The sequence below is a fragment of the Plutella xylostella genome, chromosome 13 (genome assembly GCF_932276165.1).
Source record: "Plutella xylostella chromosome 13, ilPluXylo3.1, whole genome shotgun sequence".
Lineage (NCBI taxonomy): Eukaryota > Metazoa > Arthropoda > Insecta > Lepidoptera > Plutellidae > Plutella > Plutella xylostella.
Window position 1 is genome coordinate 131,463 of NC_063993.1, and position 19,884 is coordinate 151,346.

The window sequence follows — 19,884 nt, forward strand, 5'->3', positions numbered from 1 at the left end:
AATCGACTCAAATTCCAATGGCGTGGAGCCGCTCCCACTGGACCTAAAAGTTACCAGTTGAAGCTTTAGAGTAGTCTTGTTGTTGAAACTTGGTAGGTACATAAAATGCACCTCTACGCAGCATGTATTCATGATGTGTAGCAAACTATTAATATATCTCGTATGACCAGATACAGCCCTTAACTTTACAACTCTACAGCATTAATTAATCTTATAATAAATGTTATGAAGCTAGAGCTAGAGGGGTCACTCTGGCTTACAAAAAATGTAACTTCCGAGCTCAGCCGGGCAAACCACGACTCTATTAAACGTAACGATGGTATATGCCAACTCTCGTTCGTTCTTTTCCCCTTAAGGTTGAGTAACCCTCCTTGCCAACAAGTGTAATATGTTCGTGAAAAGTTGATGTAATTAATCTCCTGTGAATATTAACTAAGTTACGCTTGAGAGCTAATGAAAATTAGTTTTCAGACTTAGTTTCTCATGTATTGGAAGAAAACCCTAGAGTTTTCGAGCATTGATGCTCTGCAACGTTAAAAAAACTTTATAGGTAGGTAGGTATTATTTTCTATTCTAGGTATAACCTTGGGTATTATACATTATTTACTTAGGCATTTTCAAATCAAGTGTAGGTATAATAATTGTCTGCGGTTTTCAAATATTATCATGCCTAGCTACCTATAGTAAAATTACTTACGTTATTATTAGGCAAATAGAATAGACCTGTTTCCCGCGAGTTTCACCAGATTTATCTTATTCTGACAGCGCCATTGACATTACTTTGACTACCTATACCAGAGTATAGTGCCACAAAGTTATCTGTTCCGGTGAGAGCTCACGTATATGTCTAATATTTCTTGATTCTATAAGATTTTAAGTTATCCTGTAATGGTAATTCACCCTTGCGGTTTTCATAAACCTATCTAATCTATATGAATATATAATTCATAGGTCAGTTATGAGATATGGATCAATTTAGTTCGCTCTCACCGGAACAGATAAGTTTGTCGCACTATAAATCATACCTATTATGATTTGTCACAAGAGACAACATTGAATCTGCGCCATAGACTTAGTATATACTACACAACAAACACAATACGCACAATCACAGGTTCTAGTCGCAAATTCCAGTCTAAGCACTACTTACAGCTTGTGTGATTGTGAACACATTGCCCTGTAGTTATTGAGTTTTTAATAAGTACCTACATGTATTCCATCAGATGTAGAGGTGCCTACGTTTTGTTAAAATCATTCATAGTAAGTATAATTTGCTACCTTATCGAAATAAAATTAAATGCTAACAACGAATTAATTAATTAATAGTCATTTTCTACGTTGTATACTTTAACTACTAAAGTTACTTACTTACTATAAATAAAGCGTAACCGTGTTTATACCGATGACTGTAGTTACATTATTACACAGTGTACGGCCTGTATCTAACACCGGGATGACAATAATAGACCAATTTATATTCTCGATTGAACATGCCAGACTAATGCCAGACATTCAACAACTTTTAATTATTTAATTGTTCCTACATAGATAAAGCATTGATTGATAAATAATTTTATTGGTTTACTCACTAGCTCTTGCGCATGAGCTTTGATGCCAATGCCAATGCCTATGCCAAGATTCCATGCGTCGAAATTCCATGTCAATATTAAATTTGTTACACAAATTCACGAGTACGTAAGTATAGAAATTAATCTAAATCTAAAACAACATTGTACATAATGAAGTAAGTTGGGCATTGTTCTCATAAAGCCATTACGGGGCAGTCAGATAGACTAAGTACCCACTAGGAAATAGTTCAGAACTAGCCAATTATGGCTTAATCCAGGTATTTACCTAGTGCACAATGCGCCAGCCACTCGTGACCTAATACCGCCAGGTATTGTGCTCTTGCATACGTTAGGAGTTGAATAACAAAATATGAATTGAATATATGAAAAATTATCCGGAAGTTGTGTATAAATGAAAGCTTTAAAGAATGTTTTTACGTTTTTTAAATAAAAAATCCTAGTGTTACAAAATGTATAAGTGCTTACTGTACTACAAGCTACATGTCTGTGTTGAAGACGTTTACTGCCTCTGTTTTCGAATGTTTACAGCGCAGGACAGTTTAGGGCCAAGCAAGCTGGCCGCTCACTCTGAACTACGAGACGGGTCTTTTTGCCCCAAAATTTTACTACTCCTCTAGGTTAGGTTAAACTAGCTGATTTTTTCTTCTTACACTAATAATTATTACCTGTAAAATAATATAATATGTACCTACATACAAGGGTACAATAAAAAGGATACAGATCAAACAAAAAATATGATTACTACACTTCGTTCATCGACGCCTTTAGATCATTCGACTGAAAAATACAAATACTCCCCTTGGGTAACTACTTTCATTGAATCTCATCTCGGTAATATTTTTCACAGAAATGTGGCTAAATATAAATATTATATAAACTTTCATATTTACTGACTTATTAATACCCTTATTTATGCCCTGATACATACAAATATTTATACTCTAAGCCTGATTCCATACCTTCACCGCACATTTACAATAAACATAGAACAACGCGGAATCGGGTGGCAATATCAAATCTGACAAACGAAATGTTCGATCCATACTAATTATACAATACAATACAATACAAAACACTTTATTTGCACCAATAACAAAAATTACAAAAAAAAAACAAAACTTAAAAATAAAACAGTACAAAAAGGCGGCCTTATTGCTTATAGCAATCTCTACCAGACAACCTTTGGATGGAAGAGAGTAAGTCTATATGATTGTGAGGTAGTTGTGGTGCATGTATATATATATATATACATATATATAAAATATATACTACTTAAACAGTACATACACTAAATAAATAAATAAAACAACAAATAAATATCTAATAACTATATATATAATATATATATATATACCTATAATATACTTACATAAATAATACACATTACATAATATTATATTCAACTAGTTAGTCAGTGACTGTAGGTAGTGCAATTTGACCCTTTCTTTGAAAGAGGCCACAGATGGTGCACGTCTAATTTCTTCAGGAAGAGCATTCCAGAGAACCACTGATTTCGTCGTAAAGGAGTCACCGTAGAAGTCAGTTTTGTGCGGCGGAACTAGCAGTCGCAAGTTCTGAGCAGACCGAAGTGTGCGATCGTGTGAGCAGTGCCGAAACTGAAAACGCTCTTTTAAATATTGAGGGGATGCCGGGTTAAACAGTATGTTGTAGAGAAGCGTTAAGATATGAGTATTCCGTCGAAGGCGAATAGGAAGCCACTTGAGTTTTATACGATATTCGGAAATATGGTCATATTTTCGTAAACCAAATATAAACCGTATACAAAAGTTTTGAAGTCGCTCAAGCTTATTAAGTTGCTCCTCGGTGAGATCGAGATAGCTGGCGTCGGCGTAGTCAAGAATCGGTAATAATAGAGATTGAGAAAGCGCAATCTTAGTGGATGTAGGAAGGAAATTACGCAATCTCCTAAGCGAAGCAGCTGAGCCGAACACTTTTCGGCTGACTGATTCAATTTGTGGTCCCCAAGACAAGTGTTTGTCGATGAAGATTCCCAGGTTTTTGACCGTACTCGCAAATTGTTTCTGGACATTATCAAAAAGCACTGAAGGGAGATGAGCAAGGTCTACATTGCACAAGAGTCTAGAACTGCCTAATATGATGACTTGAGTTTTAGAAGGATTCACTCTAAGTCCATGTCGTTTGCTCCAGTCGGATATGCTGTTCAAGTCACTGTTAGTTAGTGAAATAGCCTGAGGTAGATCAGAAGGAACTGCATGTGTGTAGATCTGAAGATCATCTGCATAAAGGTGGTAGGAAGAAGACAGATTTTCAGAGATACTATTAATGAAGATAGCAAACAGGAGGGGGGACAACACGCCACCTTGCGGTACGCCAGCTGAGGTACTGCACCATTTAGAAAATGAATCATCGATACGGATGCGTTGCTGGCGCCCGTGCAAGTAACTTTGAAACCAGCCAATCACCGTTGGAGATATGTTGAGAGAACGAAGAATCCCCAGCAATATGTCGAAATTGACAGTATTAAAAGCATTGCTGAAGTCAAGAAGGGATAGGATAGTAAGTTTTCCATTTTCCATACCCTGGCGAATATCATCAGTGATTTTCACAAGAGCAGTGACCGTGCTGTGGCCAGGGCGGAAGCCGGACTGGAAGGGATTCATGAGATTGTTGCGAATGAGAAAACCACTTAATTGGCGATGAACAAGTTTTTCAAGGACTTTGGAGAGGAAAGGAAGAATAGAGATAGGTCGATAGTCGGAAAAAGACGATGGATTGTGTTTTTTGGGAAGAGGGATAATTTGGGCTTCTTTCCAAAGGGTGGGGTAGGTACTAGAGATAATGGAGGAGTTAAGGATGTGTGTGATGATGGGAAGGATTATGTTAAGTATAGGAACTATCATATTTCGACTTATGCTGTCACTCCCAACAGCGTTGGAAGTAATGGAAAGAATACTCTTCTCAACATCACAATCGGAAAATTGGCGAATATTAAATGAAGGGAAGTCGGGTGTTGGTATGGAGGAAAGATCATTAAGAGTTTTGATTTTAGTAGCAGAGTCTAAATCAGAGGTAGAAGAGAAATGTGAATTCAGAGAATCTAGATCAAGGTCTTTCGGGACGACGTTATTACGGGCCTTACCAACACCTAAAGACTTAAGAAAATTCCATACTTTGGCTGGATCGCCATTTTCAACAGATTTATGGATATGGCGTCGTTGTGCGTCCCTACACACCTTATTGCAGTGATTTCTTAGAGCTACAAATTTCAGTTTATTCCCTTCAGTAGGCTGAGATTTATATCTTGATTTGGCAGCATTTTTCTGGGAAATAATCTTCTTAATGTCATCAGTCAGCCATGGCGCTGGCAAGTGCTTTAACTTGATCGCCCTGACCGGGGCATGCACGTCATAAAGATTGGTTAGAAGTGAATTAAATAGAGACACCTGTTCGTCGACGCTGTCTGCATCTAGAACAACATTCCAATCAGTATGCCGTGCATCCCTTCTCAGTTTATCCAAAACCATTCCACCAAAATTGCGCTGAAGAAGAATTCTTGGCTTAGCCTTGGGGGGACGAATTTTATAAGAAAGGAAGATGAGGTCATGATAAGAAAAACCATCAGCCCCACATTGACCGTGCTTAGCAACATGATTTGTAGAAGATACTAAGATAAGATCAAGAAGAGAGGGAGTAACGTTGGGAAAGTGATGGGTGGTACTAAGAGGAAGGATATTCATGTTGCTAGCTTTAACAATAGATTGAAGGCATGAGGATCTAGAATCATTCTTTAATAGACACGTATTAAAATCACCCATTACTATACTATGTCTATAATTAGGCGTGAAGTCCGCAATGAGATTCTCGAATGATTTAAAAAAATTGACTTTACACGAATGGCTATAATACACACCAAGTAAAACCTTGGTGTGAGAAAGAGTCACTTCAATAAAAAGATGTTCGCCTGCATCAGACGGAGGTGGTTGAGTTGACAAACTCAATATAGAGTAGGGAATATTAGAACGGAGATAAATGGCAACTCCTCCACCCCGAGAACCGGTGCGGTCGTTGCGAAGCAGGTGAAAACCGGGTAATTGGTAAGAAGAGGAAGGGAGACACGGCTTGAGCCATGACTCGGAAATTAAAATAGCATGTAAGTTTTTGTTATCAAAAGAAGCCAGCATATCCGAGAAATGAGACGGAATACTTTGAGCATTTATATGAACAACGTTGAAGTTTTTAGGGACATCACGGAACTGACAGTCTAACACCTCGGGTAAGGAGGGAAGACTCAAAAAGCTACTACAACTACTGTTTAACTCATCCGAAGAGGCACAAGAATCAAATTCTGCACTATCCGAATCGCAATCATTACTATTGTTGAACATAATAATTTATATACCTATAAAATATAGGGTAACAGTACCGGTTATCGGCCACTTAAGCGACTTGTTGACTTCAGAGTTAATTTCTATCATAATGCTGTGTGTCAAGATTTTCCAAAAAAATATCATTCGATCTTTCAATAGTCTTGTTTCATAAAACCTAACGTTTATAGACGTAGCAGTGATACATGATTTTCAAAAAAATATTTTTCGTAAAAATAGCAAATATACCGGTTATCGGCCATTTTACCCAGTTATCGTCCACGAGTGCACTGGTTATCGGCCACCTAATTCACAGTAGAAAAACGAGTTTTATTCAGTAGTTCAGGGTTTATGAAATAACAAATTAAAATCTAAAGTCAAACAAATAGCTACTCTTGGCATTGGCATCGATAAACATTATCGGCCGTTTTATTATCTAATGGCCGGAATCAGGTTTAATTTTACCTATTTTCTGCCGCCCGCTATTTCAGACGGCCGGAATTAGGTGTAATTTTTACCTATTTTCGGCCGCTTTTTCGACGGCCGGAAATAGGTTTTGTTTGAACTGGTTATCGGCCGCTAAACATTCGTTATTTTTTTAAAGTCATATCTTTGAAACTATGAGGTATTCTGGCGGCCGGAATCTAGTTGTCAATTCACAAAATTTTAGCTGTTCACTAATATAATGGAATCTATGTTAGTGCATTTAAGGTTTCCGCAATATAGGCAAAATTTAATTACTCCAATATACCGGTTTTCCGACCACCCGGCCGGAAACTAAATTTTGGAATAAATCGATAACCTATTGTCCGACCACCGAAAATATTACAAATTATGAAAAAGTTTGTTAGTTTGGGCACTTGAATATTGAAATTAAACATACTTTAATTCACACAAACCAATTCAATCACTTATAAAACAGTAGGAACACTTAAAAACTTACCTCTGAAAATCAGTCCACCTGCTATTTTTTCTGCTAAATTTGCCACGAATCCACACACCAAATTTTGAAATGGTGACTGAGGGCTAAGTTCGCAAATTTCGAGGTCATGCCGTCGGATTATGAACCGTGATGTTCGTCCAGGTCGAATGGCGCGAAATTAGAAAGGAGATGTCTCAATACTATCCTATTATTAAAAATAACGTGCGAAGTGGCCGGAAAGGGGTAGTGGCCGGCAAACTGGTACGTTTACCCTACCTAATAATATATATATATACTATATCCCACTTAATAATTAAATTACCACTTAATAATTAATAATTATGTCATTGTGTGATAAGTAAAACACTTTTTGTGCAGGATTCTTCCGCTTTTATTTCAAAAAAACAAGGTAGTTTTTGCTGATCAACATAATATTGAATAAATACTCAAACTATATTTGGATTAGTTTTTACATGAATAAAAATGACCTTGCACAAACGAATGGACATAATATTGTATAGCTGAGATTTGACGAGGATGAGTCATGATTCTCATGAAGCTATTGATTAGTCTGAATGCGGAAGATCATCCAGCATGGTGGACAGGATGGAGCGACACAATGCCGCCGCCGCCGCCGCTCCCTGCGGTACGTTCAAGGCCCAGAAGCGTTGCGACGGTCGAGAGACACAATTCCGAATGACATCATACGAGTACATTATGTAAGTGCGCGAATATCAGAAGTCCTAGTGGGAGTTTTGCGCCGTTTTCCTTTGTAATATGTTTTAAGTAAGTACGTTTTACTGTATGTTTTTTTAGTATTCGTTACAATAATGTGACAGAACAATAAACTGTAAATATAGTTTTAATGAAGATAGTTTAATAATTAGAGGCGACATACGTAGTTATTTCCATTCTAAAGCAAATTAAGACAAATGCCACACTAGAACAATGGAAATACAAGATTTTTATGCTAAGTACTAGCGTTTAAATTTATAATGAAGATAGTTTTCGGTAAGTAGTTAAGTACCTACCTATCGCAATTTTGGTTAAATGCTTTATTGTAAATGTTTTAAATTTGATTCAATGCGTTCATAGATTGGTATCTACAGTATACCTATGCGTAATAGATTTGTTCTAAAATAACTTTACAAAATGGACCAGTTTGACTCCGTAACTCCGTAAAGGTAGTAAGTCGGTAAGTGGATGAAAAATGTATAAAAACCAGAGATTGTAAAGATAAGAGTCCCACAGGATTTTAAACTTACTTAATAAAAGTTGTTCGGAAGAAAAACGTTTTGTCGAATAAGTATTTCATTGAAGTTCAGCAGTTATGTCAATCTTGCCTTCAGTTGGGAAGTTACGACTTATAGCTTGTCAGAACTTCCGTTATTTGTTTGATGTTATTTTTTGGGTTGTTCCGAAGAAACAAAACATACTTTGTGAAGATTTTACATACAAATTCGTTTTTAAAAGTTCAACGGTGAATGATGTGACTTTGATTAATGAATCAGAAATTTATTCACAGTTAGTTTTTAGTAACGAATGCACAGCTTGCAGCGGCAGTAGTGCAGCCTTAGAGATTCTCTGCGATGAATAACTTTTTCGCCGTCCTCAGGTCACGTATCGCTTCTTTCTGGTCGGGGCTGAGCGGCTCCGGAAATGCAATCCTGAATGCTGTATCGCAAGATATCACCAATCCTTTTTACAAGCATTGGATTGGATATCTGTTCATCAGGACGCGAATCGCAAATGACTGTCTTTTGCAAATAACTAGTGTAACCCTATACATTATACTAGTTATTATTGTAAGACCTAAGACTGTAGATGTAGATTTTATATTTTAATTTTAATTATTTTTAAAACAATATGGGTACCTATGCATTACCTGAAATAAATGACTATTTATTTTATTATTTATTTAATAAGAATTTTCAATCATCGATAAATTTTCTTTATCTTTTTTTACACATAGGTACTTTGTATCTTTTTTTACTTCGGCAGGCACTTTCTCGTGGTTTGTTTTATTGCGGTGACCGGACGACCGGCCCATAGTGACCGGTAGTGCGTAGGTACTAGATACCCTTATTTGGGAAAGCACGTGATTAAAAGGACGATTGGACGCACGAATCTGTCGTAAAATAGATTCCATTGTTTTATTTATCCTTTTGATAATTTCGATATGGATAGGTATCTACTAAGTTAATAAGAGTGATAATTAATACAGGATGTTTCAAAACTGCTATTGTTTTCGTAAATATAAAATAATTATGTACATAATCCTTTTTTTTTTTCAAAAAAATAAAATTAAACGTTTGGTATGTTACCAATTTTGTACACCACAAGGAGACAGGTCTCATTATGGCGCATCAGAGGACAAAGCACCAATAATTTTATTATTTAGTGTTTTGTTCACATTGACTGAGGTCTAGGTTAACATGTAAACCCACGCAGTCTGTTACTGAAGAAAGGACAAATCAATTTGTCAAATACGATGCATTCGCATAAAAATATCAACATTATTATGTTCTTCTTCATCTCGAATGTCAGTGTCGTGAAAGCTGGTAATTTTTCCCGAGTGCAGGTCTGACTTATGACACAAGGGACATGAGAGCATTAGATGTTATATCGTGGAGCTCCATGCTTGTTGCCCGGGTTCGATTCCTGGCTGGGAAAATATAGTTCTTGAAATATCACACTTATCCCTGTCTGCCGGAAGGACGAGAAAAGTCTATGGATCGCCATTAAAGATTATAACAGCTATATTTTTCAATAAATTTAAAATGTTCATAACTTCCATGCATACCTGGCTAGGGTTCCCGCCATAACCCGTAAGCTCTATGAGATTAAGTTAAATGGCGGTAAAACGCCGAGCCAGCGCGTCCTCGTAACTTTGTACCGAGGACACGCGAGGAACATAAAATGGCCGCCCAATTATAATATTTTCACACCCAACGCGATCACTTTGATTGTGATAGAACATGTCGTTATAGTAACATGTCTAATTAAATAATCATTCGCCTTGTGTTTCGTATTCGATAACTTAAGTAAGTAATTATCCATTGCATTTACATTCAATTATTATTGAATGTGAGATTAAGCAGCAAGTCAATTTAGACAATAGCTGGAGCTGCCTCATATATTATTCACCTGCCTATGCCAATCACTCCACTTACTGAACATGCACATCTAAAGTGAGTTTCAGCTTTAGCCTGTTTAGGTAAAATAATCCGAAGCGAAGTTAAAACACCAGGCGATTGTTTCAATGAACGCTTTATTTTGCACGGATGAATCGTTAAACGACACCGCAGCTGCTGATAAAAAAAAATCTAGTCTGTCTGTAGTCTGTAAGTCACCACTAACAGACACATTTATGTAGATATATATTAAATGTATGTATCAAATGTATACTTAACACCCCTTATTTCAATCGTGGTTAAAAATTAAAATAGCCCGCCTGGATCTGTGCTAATGGTCCACGTACTGAAGGGAGCTGCTCACATAAAAAAGGGTTTTTGTTAAGAATTACTAAAAGATATGGCAGATCACAGGAATGCGTGCCTCCGCGGCCTAACGAGGGTTGGGACACCTCCCATTGCTCGTAAGTAGGTATTTTGTACAGGTGTTACTGCTACATGTACTTATTTGAATTTCGAGTGTTTGTATGTAGTAATACTATAAGTATATGTATGTATATGTATACTGTAGAGCAGGGATGCACAGACTTATGAAGACTAGGGGCCACTCGGACAAATTATGAACTGATGGCGGGCCGCAGAAGTAAGACAATAAAGAATAGTGCTTACAATCTTTTTTTTTATTTATTTGGCTTTTAACACGTAAATACTGCTTCCGTCTTGCAAATGAATGCAAGGCGGTTTCAATTTTATTGTTGATTTAGCACATTTTTAGAGCAGAGTTTATACGCAACTCATTGTACGTTTTATCAATGCAGCGGCTGCGGTAAAAGTTCAGTAATTTACTTTCGTTGTATTTGTTGCGTAAATCTTGGTCGTTTTGAATGTCAATAATTTCTAATTGATCAGGTTTTTCAAGTTCCTGGAAATCCCTTTGCTTTTCTGCCAGAAAAAAACCAATTTTTTCTACTTATTAAATTAAGAAATCGTTCCAGTGTCAATCCACGACTTAGCTAACTTATTTCTGTATAATACAATAAATCTCTATATTCGGTTTCGATGTCATCAAGGAATTGTTTGAATAAGTACTTTCGAACATTTTTTTTTATTAAATATTTTTCTATTGTACGAGAGTATTATTTTTGATGTCGGCGGGCCACCAGTATTCGACCGGCGGGCCGCGGTCTGTGCATCGCTGCTGTAGAGTAACATAAGGGTGGTAAAATATATTTCAATAGCTCAAAATTCGTTACACCACGCTATAGCATTTTACTATAGCGTAAGTCCGATATGTAAACCTAAACATGATTATATTATTATTATTAAATGCTCTGCTCTGCTCAAAAAGTAGAACATTGTAATTTTTTGTGGAGGAAGGCGTGTTGCCAATATCTGAGTAGACACGATGTAAAGGAGAGCTCAGCTCGCGTTGAATAACGTTATTGCCTTCTCTACTGATGTGTCACAAACATGTACATGTTCCTTTGCAATTTCGGTATGATTTGTTTTGGAGTAAGTAAGATATTTTTCTGCAACATTCCCCAATATTTGTTGTTTACATTTTTGTCAACTAATTAATTTTAAACGGTGGTGATGTGAGGGCTGCTCAAAAATCCGAGCTCCCAGAAAAAAACAGAAAATCGTATGATTTGTATATCCAGCCTCAAGGATAAATTAAAAAAAAGTTAGTTAATTCTGATGGTCATTTGATTGTTCTATCCTTTGTTTCCAGATACACCTTTCAAAATGGGGAGAGAAGAAAAGAAAGGAACCATTGTTCTGGAAAACTTCAACTCCACGTAAGTTTAAGACTTATCTTTACGCTTTGAAACTTTTGTTGCATCACCCAATTAAGGGTGTTTTTAATATGTATTGTCCCGCGTGTTATTAACGCATTCCAATAAATACTTGTATAAAATGAACACTTGCGGATGTCACACGTGCGAGGCAATCCCGCGTGCGACATCAAATCCGCGCGATATTAAAAACATCTTAAAATGCTATAAGGATACCTTTTGGAACTGAGCTAGGTACCTTCTTCGTCATAGTAATATGTTCAAGATAAAGAGTCCCCTATAACAACCCATAATGAATTATCACAATTCACAGGGGACACCTTGTGTCGATCGAATCGTACCGCCCATTCCTCTTATCATTATGCCGGATCTGTGACTTCACTCATGTGTGTGAATTGACCTCTATCATACTTAATAGAATGTAAACAGAATTTATGCTAAGGATAGATCTAGATCATCATCTTATTTTGTTTAATTAATATTATATTTTAAATAATTCTTCATGAATAGATCATAAATGAGAGTGGTAGGATCCGGGCAGCGGTCCCGCATTCCAGTCCACAAACGTTTCACAATCGACAGTGAAATCGTGGCACATCGACGCTCAAACGCTCGAATTGAAAGGGGAATCCAATGGTCCTGCGATCCCGAATGATGTTGACACTTGTCTTGTCGCTAGGGTATGTATGTATGCGTTGGGTTTGTGAGAAACTTTACCGACAGGGGCGCTTATCTGAAGGGGTTCATGAAAGGAGTCTCCTCCATCGTCTCATCCTCATCTCCTCATCACGTATGTCTGGCGCACCCTGGACAGTCAGTGAAAAACCCTGGTTCTAGTATTTGTCACCAAAACGATAAGAGGTAGATCAATACCTCATAAATCTCGGTCAATCGAATATCCTACAGAGAAATGTGAAAATTATTCGGGATCGCAGTACTGTTGCCGAGCAGAGCATTATGAATTCAGTATCGCTTTGAAAACGCTTTGAGTTCCCTGGAATACAGCGCCCGTGGTGTTGTTATCCCAGATTTAAAGGGAAGCCGGAGGGATATATTTTATCTTTGGCAATAAATTGTGCCGTAAGCCGAAACAAATTTTAGATACTTAGCACATTGTCTAGTTAGTTTCAGAATTGAAAAGTTTCTTATCATTTGGTAGATATAGTTAAGTTCAAGTAAGCCGACCGCCGAAGGCATTTTTGGATTCCTAGGATGTGCGGGGTAACTCGCGACAGAACGCGATAATACGAACGATATCATTGGTTCACACTATGGCACTTGGTCTTCATTGTACTACATCAGCAGTGAAGTTATCTTTTATATCTGCACAGTTCGCCGCCGTCTTGGTCATCTTTCGTGAACTGAACTGTACTTCCTGTGACTTTGTGTTAATATTGGGGAACAAAACGTTGCCATTAAATTAATTTGATTTCTATTAAGATAAAGGCCATGTTTCACAGGGTCCGCAATGGAAAGTTTTCAAAGGCTGTAGTTGAAAAGTTAAACTAATGGCCGCTTTATTAGAAGATTAGTTATCGTATTCAAAGAATCATATTTCTCTCATTCATTAGTCTATAAAGATTTTATTAGTTTTATATGAATTTACGAATATTAATACGCCTCCTTACAAACTTAATTTGCCCCTCTACATACAGGATAAGAATCTGACCAACTTGAACAAAAGCGTGTATGTAACACTATCCGTGGTTCCACTATTTACACACTGTATTATATGTATTATATTTATTTCTGTATTATACAGGGCGAATCTAACGGCGAACCCCGGCTTCCAGTCGTCGCTGAGCCTCGGCCCCGGGGTCGCGCCGGAGAAGGCCTACGACCCCTTCCAGCATCGCCAGGTGGAGCACCCCAACTCGTGAGTACCATATTACTGAAGCATTACAAACGTGGGTGTATACGAGACAAGCCTTCCGAGTCAACTGTCACCTTTGTGCGGCGCAGCGAGGGCAGTCAGCGTATGGGCACAGCTAGCGGGGGTAGGGTACTCAGCGAATGATCCTATTCTGACTGGGTGTAATCTTGTGACCACGGTGACTAAACCTAGAACAATCTAAAACATGCTAAAACCCCATGTAAAGTTTTAGTTTGGATAATAGCGAATTATTTTTGGTATTTCTTAAGATTATAGCTATAATGTCTTCGTTTCTATCACACACACAGAGTGTTACCCTGCATGCCAAAACAAATAGGAATAGGAAAATCGAATCACGAAGCTCGAATATTGTGCCTAGCCGTAAGTGCCTAAATACATATTGGCATACGGAATATTCCTAGGTCTCAGCCTTCAGTTTGATGCCTTCACACAATCATAACAATGGAATGGAACAAGGGTTATCAATTATTCAGTATAGGTAAGACCTATCCGTCTAGGTATTTACAAGAATAATCTTGCTAAGAATATTGTGTGTCTGCTGTTTCACAATGATTAAAAGGCTTGGAGCTTACAAACACTCTACAAACAATATTCTGATGCGCTGTTAAATGTAGTTAATGCTGAGTAGTTGGGTGCTATGTCACTGCAACTTTTACATTTCTCGTTCATAATAGGTATTATGTGTTATTGTTGGACTACTAGTATGATTTATGAGCTGAAAAATGTAACAGCAATTTTGTAACTGGCCTGGCGCTGGACCCGTTAAGTAATAATATGTATGTTTTTGTATGTTTTTTAATGTGGTGTTCAATAAAGTAGTATTCTATTCTGTGTCCCCTTAGGACGCTAGGGTCGCTGGCGCACCTGCTGAAGTCATCCCTCGGGTCGGGCATCCTCGCCATGCCGGCGGCCTTCAGGAACGCGGGGCTGGCGGCCGGCGCGCTGGGCACGCTGCTGCTCGGCTTCATCTGCACGCACTGCGTCTATGTGCTGGTCTGTATTGCAATGGATTCCACGAATGGACCTTGTCGAATGACTTATTATGAGTTTTAGGCCGTCCCCATAAGAAGAATATCGACAGGCATAGAAACGATGGCAGTGCTACCATAATTATGCAAACTACTCTTCTAGTACTATTCTCAAAGAACTTTATAACATTGTTTTGCTAGAAATAGTTGTTAACGAAGCTTTTCCTGAAGCAAAATAAGAAAGAAAGTCACATAAAAGTATTTTAAAGTCTACTTACCAGAATACAAAATGTATAAATAAGCGCCTTGAAAACTACACACTGCTATTTCTACAGTATGTTTATTTACATATATAATAATTGCTTATTATACATGGCTCAAATTGGTTAATATTTACTATACATATATACATGCCTACAAAGTGGAGAGTTATGAAACCTGTTATCGGTAGATACAGTTATTGAAACTGGCATATAAGGCAGGTTATCAGGGCTAACTTACGCAGCAAATTAGCAAATATTCCTAATAGGTAACAAGTAGTAACAACCTTGGAAACCCTGCGTCAACTCCGTGGGTGAAACACAACAGTCTACACACACATTTCTATTGTCTCTGGCTTCACTCCCTTCATCATTTAAACCTCCCCGTGGTGTCCGCAGGTGAAGACGTCCCAGGAGGTGTGCGTGGAGGCGCGCGCGCCGTCGATGGGGTTCGCGGAGACGTGCGGCGCCGCCTTCCAGTTCGGGCCAAGGCGCCTGCGCCCCTGGGCCGGCTTCGTCAGGTAAACAAACAGCTTCTACATGAACATGAGGTACCGTCTGCTGCATTAGGCCCGGGTCTCCTATTACGCGCCGTAGGTCGCGTCCAGTGTCACGCCGTAGGCCGCGTCACGATGCTCATTACATCTACGCGCCAACGTCGGCGTGTGAGGGAGACCGCCTCAGTACATTGCAATAGTGAGCATCGTGACGCGGCCTACGGCGTGACGCTGGACGCGAACTACGGCGTAAATAGACCCAGAGACCCAGGCCTTAGTAGTTAACACTGTAGCGTCAATGTTTGAATGAATGAATTGTCAGTTGGTGAGTTTGACAAGTGTATAGCTATTTATGCAGCTGACTGTACATGGAAGTGGCATCCTCGAGTAACAGCTTTGATCAACAAATTTTGGTATACCAAGGCATGATGGGGTGACACAGGAGGTCAGTCTAAATATCTATTGGAAATATATGAAAAACTGATTCCACTCACTGTAGTTAAAAGCTCCCAGCAAAGTAGTTTATATGGAGAAACTAAAAGTCCAAAAGTAAGAATAAAATTTCTTCAGTATGTTTCTTTGAGTCACCCCTTTTCGGCTTACCCTGCCTATGCCCTTTTTAAAACCCTGTATAGAGCACCTTAGAGAGTGACAAACGGTAAGTATATTTGGAACGCTTTGAGGGTGAGCCCGCGGGTGAAGATACAGAAAAGGTTAAATACTGGTTTCTTGGAAACTGTCTTACTGCAGAGTTATCTACATGCGGTGTTGAGATGTGAATCAGACCTTTCCCTTCGTGAATATTCAGTCAGAGCTGTGATTTTCTAAACAATTAGTAGTGTCAGCAAGCTTCACCCAGTAAAGACTAGTGTCGTGACATGACTATTGATGTCTGCCTAGTAATTCGGTACTGCCACAAATGGTCTTATTACTCCAGAGGAGATATTTTATACCCAGGAGTCCCTTGTTGTTGTTTTTGCCATTATAATAAAATCTATTCTATATTATAATCTTTGTGGGGTTGTTAGTAAAGTATATAAAGGGACTAGAGGTACAAAACCCCTCACAAGTCTCTTCAAAGGGACTGCCGAGCATAAAGGGCGGCGATAACTGTAGGATTGAGGCGAGTTCTCGAAACGCAACCGTAGCGTGGGACAATGCGCGATGGACCGGACAATGTAGATTGATGCCGGTGGCGGGTGGATGAAAGTCGAGTAGAGCCCGTTTGTACGTCGTGTATACAGGGTTATTGGTAAGTAGACCGGATCCTTTCAGGAGGTGATAGAGGAAGGCATTTCCAGTCGATTGAACCCAATAATGCATTATCCTAAACTTAACCATTTCTAAGATATTTAATATTTAAGGTTTTTTAATTTTTTTGCCAAAATTTTATGCTTAAAACCAAAAATAAAAAAAATCAATCATATTTCAATAATTTTTTTGGTTGTTTTGCATAAGTAACACCTTAATAAAGTAATTAAAATAATCAAATGTGCATTATTCGACTTAAATTAGACATAATACCTCAAAATAGTTAAACATTTTGAAAAAATATTCAAAACGCAAACGTCCGTCTGTGCTGGTTGTTTTGGCCATATCTTGGTGATACCTTAATCGATTTGGTATTCAATTATCTTGTTTAAAAGCTTATTAGTTGACCATGTTTTTAAGCTGAAGTGCACAAAAAAATGTCATATAAAAATCTTTTTTAATTTAATTTATTTGTTTTTGCCTTTTGAATATTTTTTCAAAATGTTTAACTATTTTGAGGTATTATGTCTTATTTAAGTCGAATAATGCACATTTGATTATTTTTATTACTTTATTAAGGTGTTACTTATGCAAAACAACCAAAACAAATATTGAAATGTGGCTAGTTTTTTTTTATTTTCGGTTTTAAGCATAAAATTTTGGCAAAAAATTAAAAAAACCTTAAATATTAAATATCTTAGAAATGGTTAAGTTTAGGATAATGCATTATTGGGTTCAATCGACTGGAAATGCCTTCCTCTATCACCTCCTGAAAGGATCCGGTCTACTTACCAATAACCCTGTATAGTGTACATAAGTTTATGCATATGACTGTACAACTATTAATATGCTTAGTAGGTATATGCAGGCATATAGTATATTGTATATTGTAGTCATTCAAAAACAGCGATACGGCTCGCGACCTATCACGTGAGTACAAATGTATAGCGAAAAGCGGTGACTCAAAGAAGCATACATACATACATAAAGAAACATAGGCGATAAGTCCGCCTTTGTGTACACACGGCAACCTCAAATGGTTGGCAGGGCACACTAACGTAGTGTATGTGTGCACACTAACGTTGTCTATGTGTGCATAAACGCAGAAATCGGTTTACACACCAGTAACAAACCACACACACACACACAACAGCACAAACGAGTTTGCGCGTAGGCAAACGCCCGTATACCAGCTGTGACATAAAAATATCAACCGGTAGTGTTAATTAAATAGCTATAAAATTGAAGTGAAGCAAAATTTCACTGCTTGAGTCTATACATTTCGTAGCTCATTGGTAGAATGTTAGACTTATGAAACATAGGTCGTGAGTTCGAGTCCACTAATGGTTATTTTTATTTTACTTAATTCAAATTTTGCGTTATTTAAACGCTGTTGAGTATAAAATTAATTCATTTGAAACTGACAAATGACTACAAGCTGCACAGCTGTCGACTATTTCTCTTCGCCAAAAATATATGATTCGTTCTTCATTTGAGAGTTAAAACCATTCTACCCTCATACAATATGAATAAACGAAATTTGTTTTTGTTTTAGTGACAATTCACCTCTGCGTCTGCATAGTGATTCACTTTGTGATTTGTCAATTTAATTAATTACTCTTCGCAGTCACTATGGAAAGTCTTAACTTAAACTAAACCATGTTATAAAGGCGGAGATAATTGTATTTATATGAACAAAATATTACAATTAGTGAAATCGCAAGACGTTTAACGGTAAGTAACATAGAATTGCAAACATTTTATTTGACTGTTAGAATATTTGTATATGCTAAGTATTTGTTTTTTTGTTTGCAGAGGAGAACTGTTCAATTATGGGTTCACCGATACGCAGATTCGGGACATGTAGACAGTAGTCGTCTATACGGATGCATCACCACGCCATCGAGAAATCGTAGCTGCACATAGCGCTGATCCGTTCTGCAGCACCCGTTCTACGGCCACAACACATAATCTATCTATCCCTACAATCCGTACGGGTTCACTTGCGTGCTGCTGGGTTGCGGTGTCGGAGGCCGACGAAGAAAATTGCTCTAACCGATCAGCATCGTCGAAACAGAGTGCGTTTTGCGACTGACTATTTTAAACTTTGATTGGTGCAACAATGTTGTGATATTTAGTGATGAAAAGTCAGACAAGGATGGACGTAAGATATTATGGCGAAAAAGTGGTGAAAATTATAGTTATTGGGGTTAGCTCAGTAATTTTTATTTTTCCATTTGTATAAGATTTTAGTTATTTTGTTAAATACTTATCATTATTTACAATTATGGGTAAGCCAATGTGTTAATGATGTTATTGTTACTGAGGTGAGAATAAGTTATCTTATTTCTAGCTAATTAACATGTTGATTCATATAACTAATGACTTGCCTATTTACTTTAGTAAAACAGCCAGTCCACCCTTGTCTGATGTTTATTATGATTTAAAACTGCAAATTGAAAATTTTCCTTATTAATATAAACTACAACTATGTTTTAAAAAGAATAAATTTGGTAATTTTAACACTTAATAACTTGTTTCATTTACTTTCTGTGTTGCTTTTATTCGTATATACTACAATACTATTATTAACCATCTTAAAAAATAAATTAAATTTATTAAAAAACAAAAAAGGAATATTGTAAGTTCAGTGGGAATTGAACCAGCATACCGATTCAATTAAGTCTTGTATCATAACAACTGAGCTATTCAATCTATTACAATGCCTTGCAAAATTTTGCTTCATATCATAAAAACAATGAATCATTGTCACTGGCACAACTACATGCTTACAATATCCGTGTGTGGGTTGCCCAGAACTAAATAATTACGTCGACGTCGCCGACACACACATACACTACCTGCGTTAGTGTGCCCTGCCAACCATTTAACGTTGCCGTGTGTACATAGACTGTCAAGCTTACGAGTCACCTCTGACTACCCCTTCGAGGATTACAGTAGTGAGCATATACTGTATGTATGTATGTATATGCCTGACCTGTGATTTCTACTGGTAAAGTTTTTGCAGCTCCTACACATTCTTAATAAAGTGTACTGACATATTGTTATTTTCAGGACCTTCATTGACTACGCGCTGACGTGCACGTACCTCGCCGCACTGTGCGTCTACGTCGTGTTCATCGCTGAAAATTTCAAAGAGGTACGAATTTTTCACATTAATAAAGTATATATAATAACGATTATAGAGTTTTCAAAAGTGTTATTAG

General features: G+C 37.5%; 1 protein-coding gene across 1 annotated transcript in view; it reads left to right on the forward strand.

The window, feature by feature from the left end:
• LOC105395048 (proton-coupled amino acid transporter-like protein CG1139) overlaps positions 1-19,884 on the forward strand; it is a 52,968-nt gene that overhangs the window by 8,267 nt on the left and 24,817 nt on the right. Inside the window, exons 2-6 of the mRNA XM_011566970.3 lie at positions 11,724-11,790; positions 13,550-13,663; positions 14,524-14,674; positions 15,309-15,430; positions 19,733-19,817. Of these exons, the coding sequence (XP_011565272.3) occupies positions 11,738-11,790; positions 13,550-13,663; positions 14,524-14,674; positions 15,309-15,430; positions 19,733-19,817 (525 nt within the window). The 5' untranslated portion in view covers positions 11,724-11,737. The remainder of the gene's footprint in view (positions 1-11,723; positions 11,791-13,549; positions 13,664-14,523; positions 14,675-15,308; positions 15,431-19,732; positions 19,818-19,884) is intronic.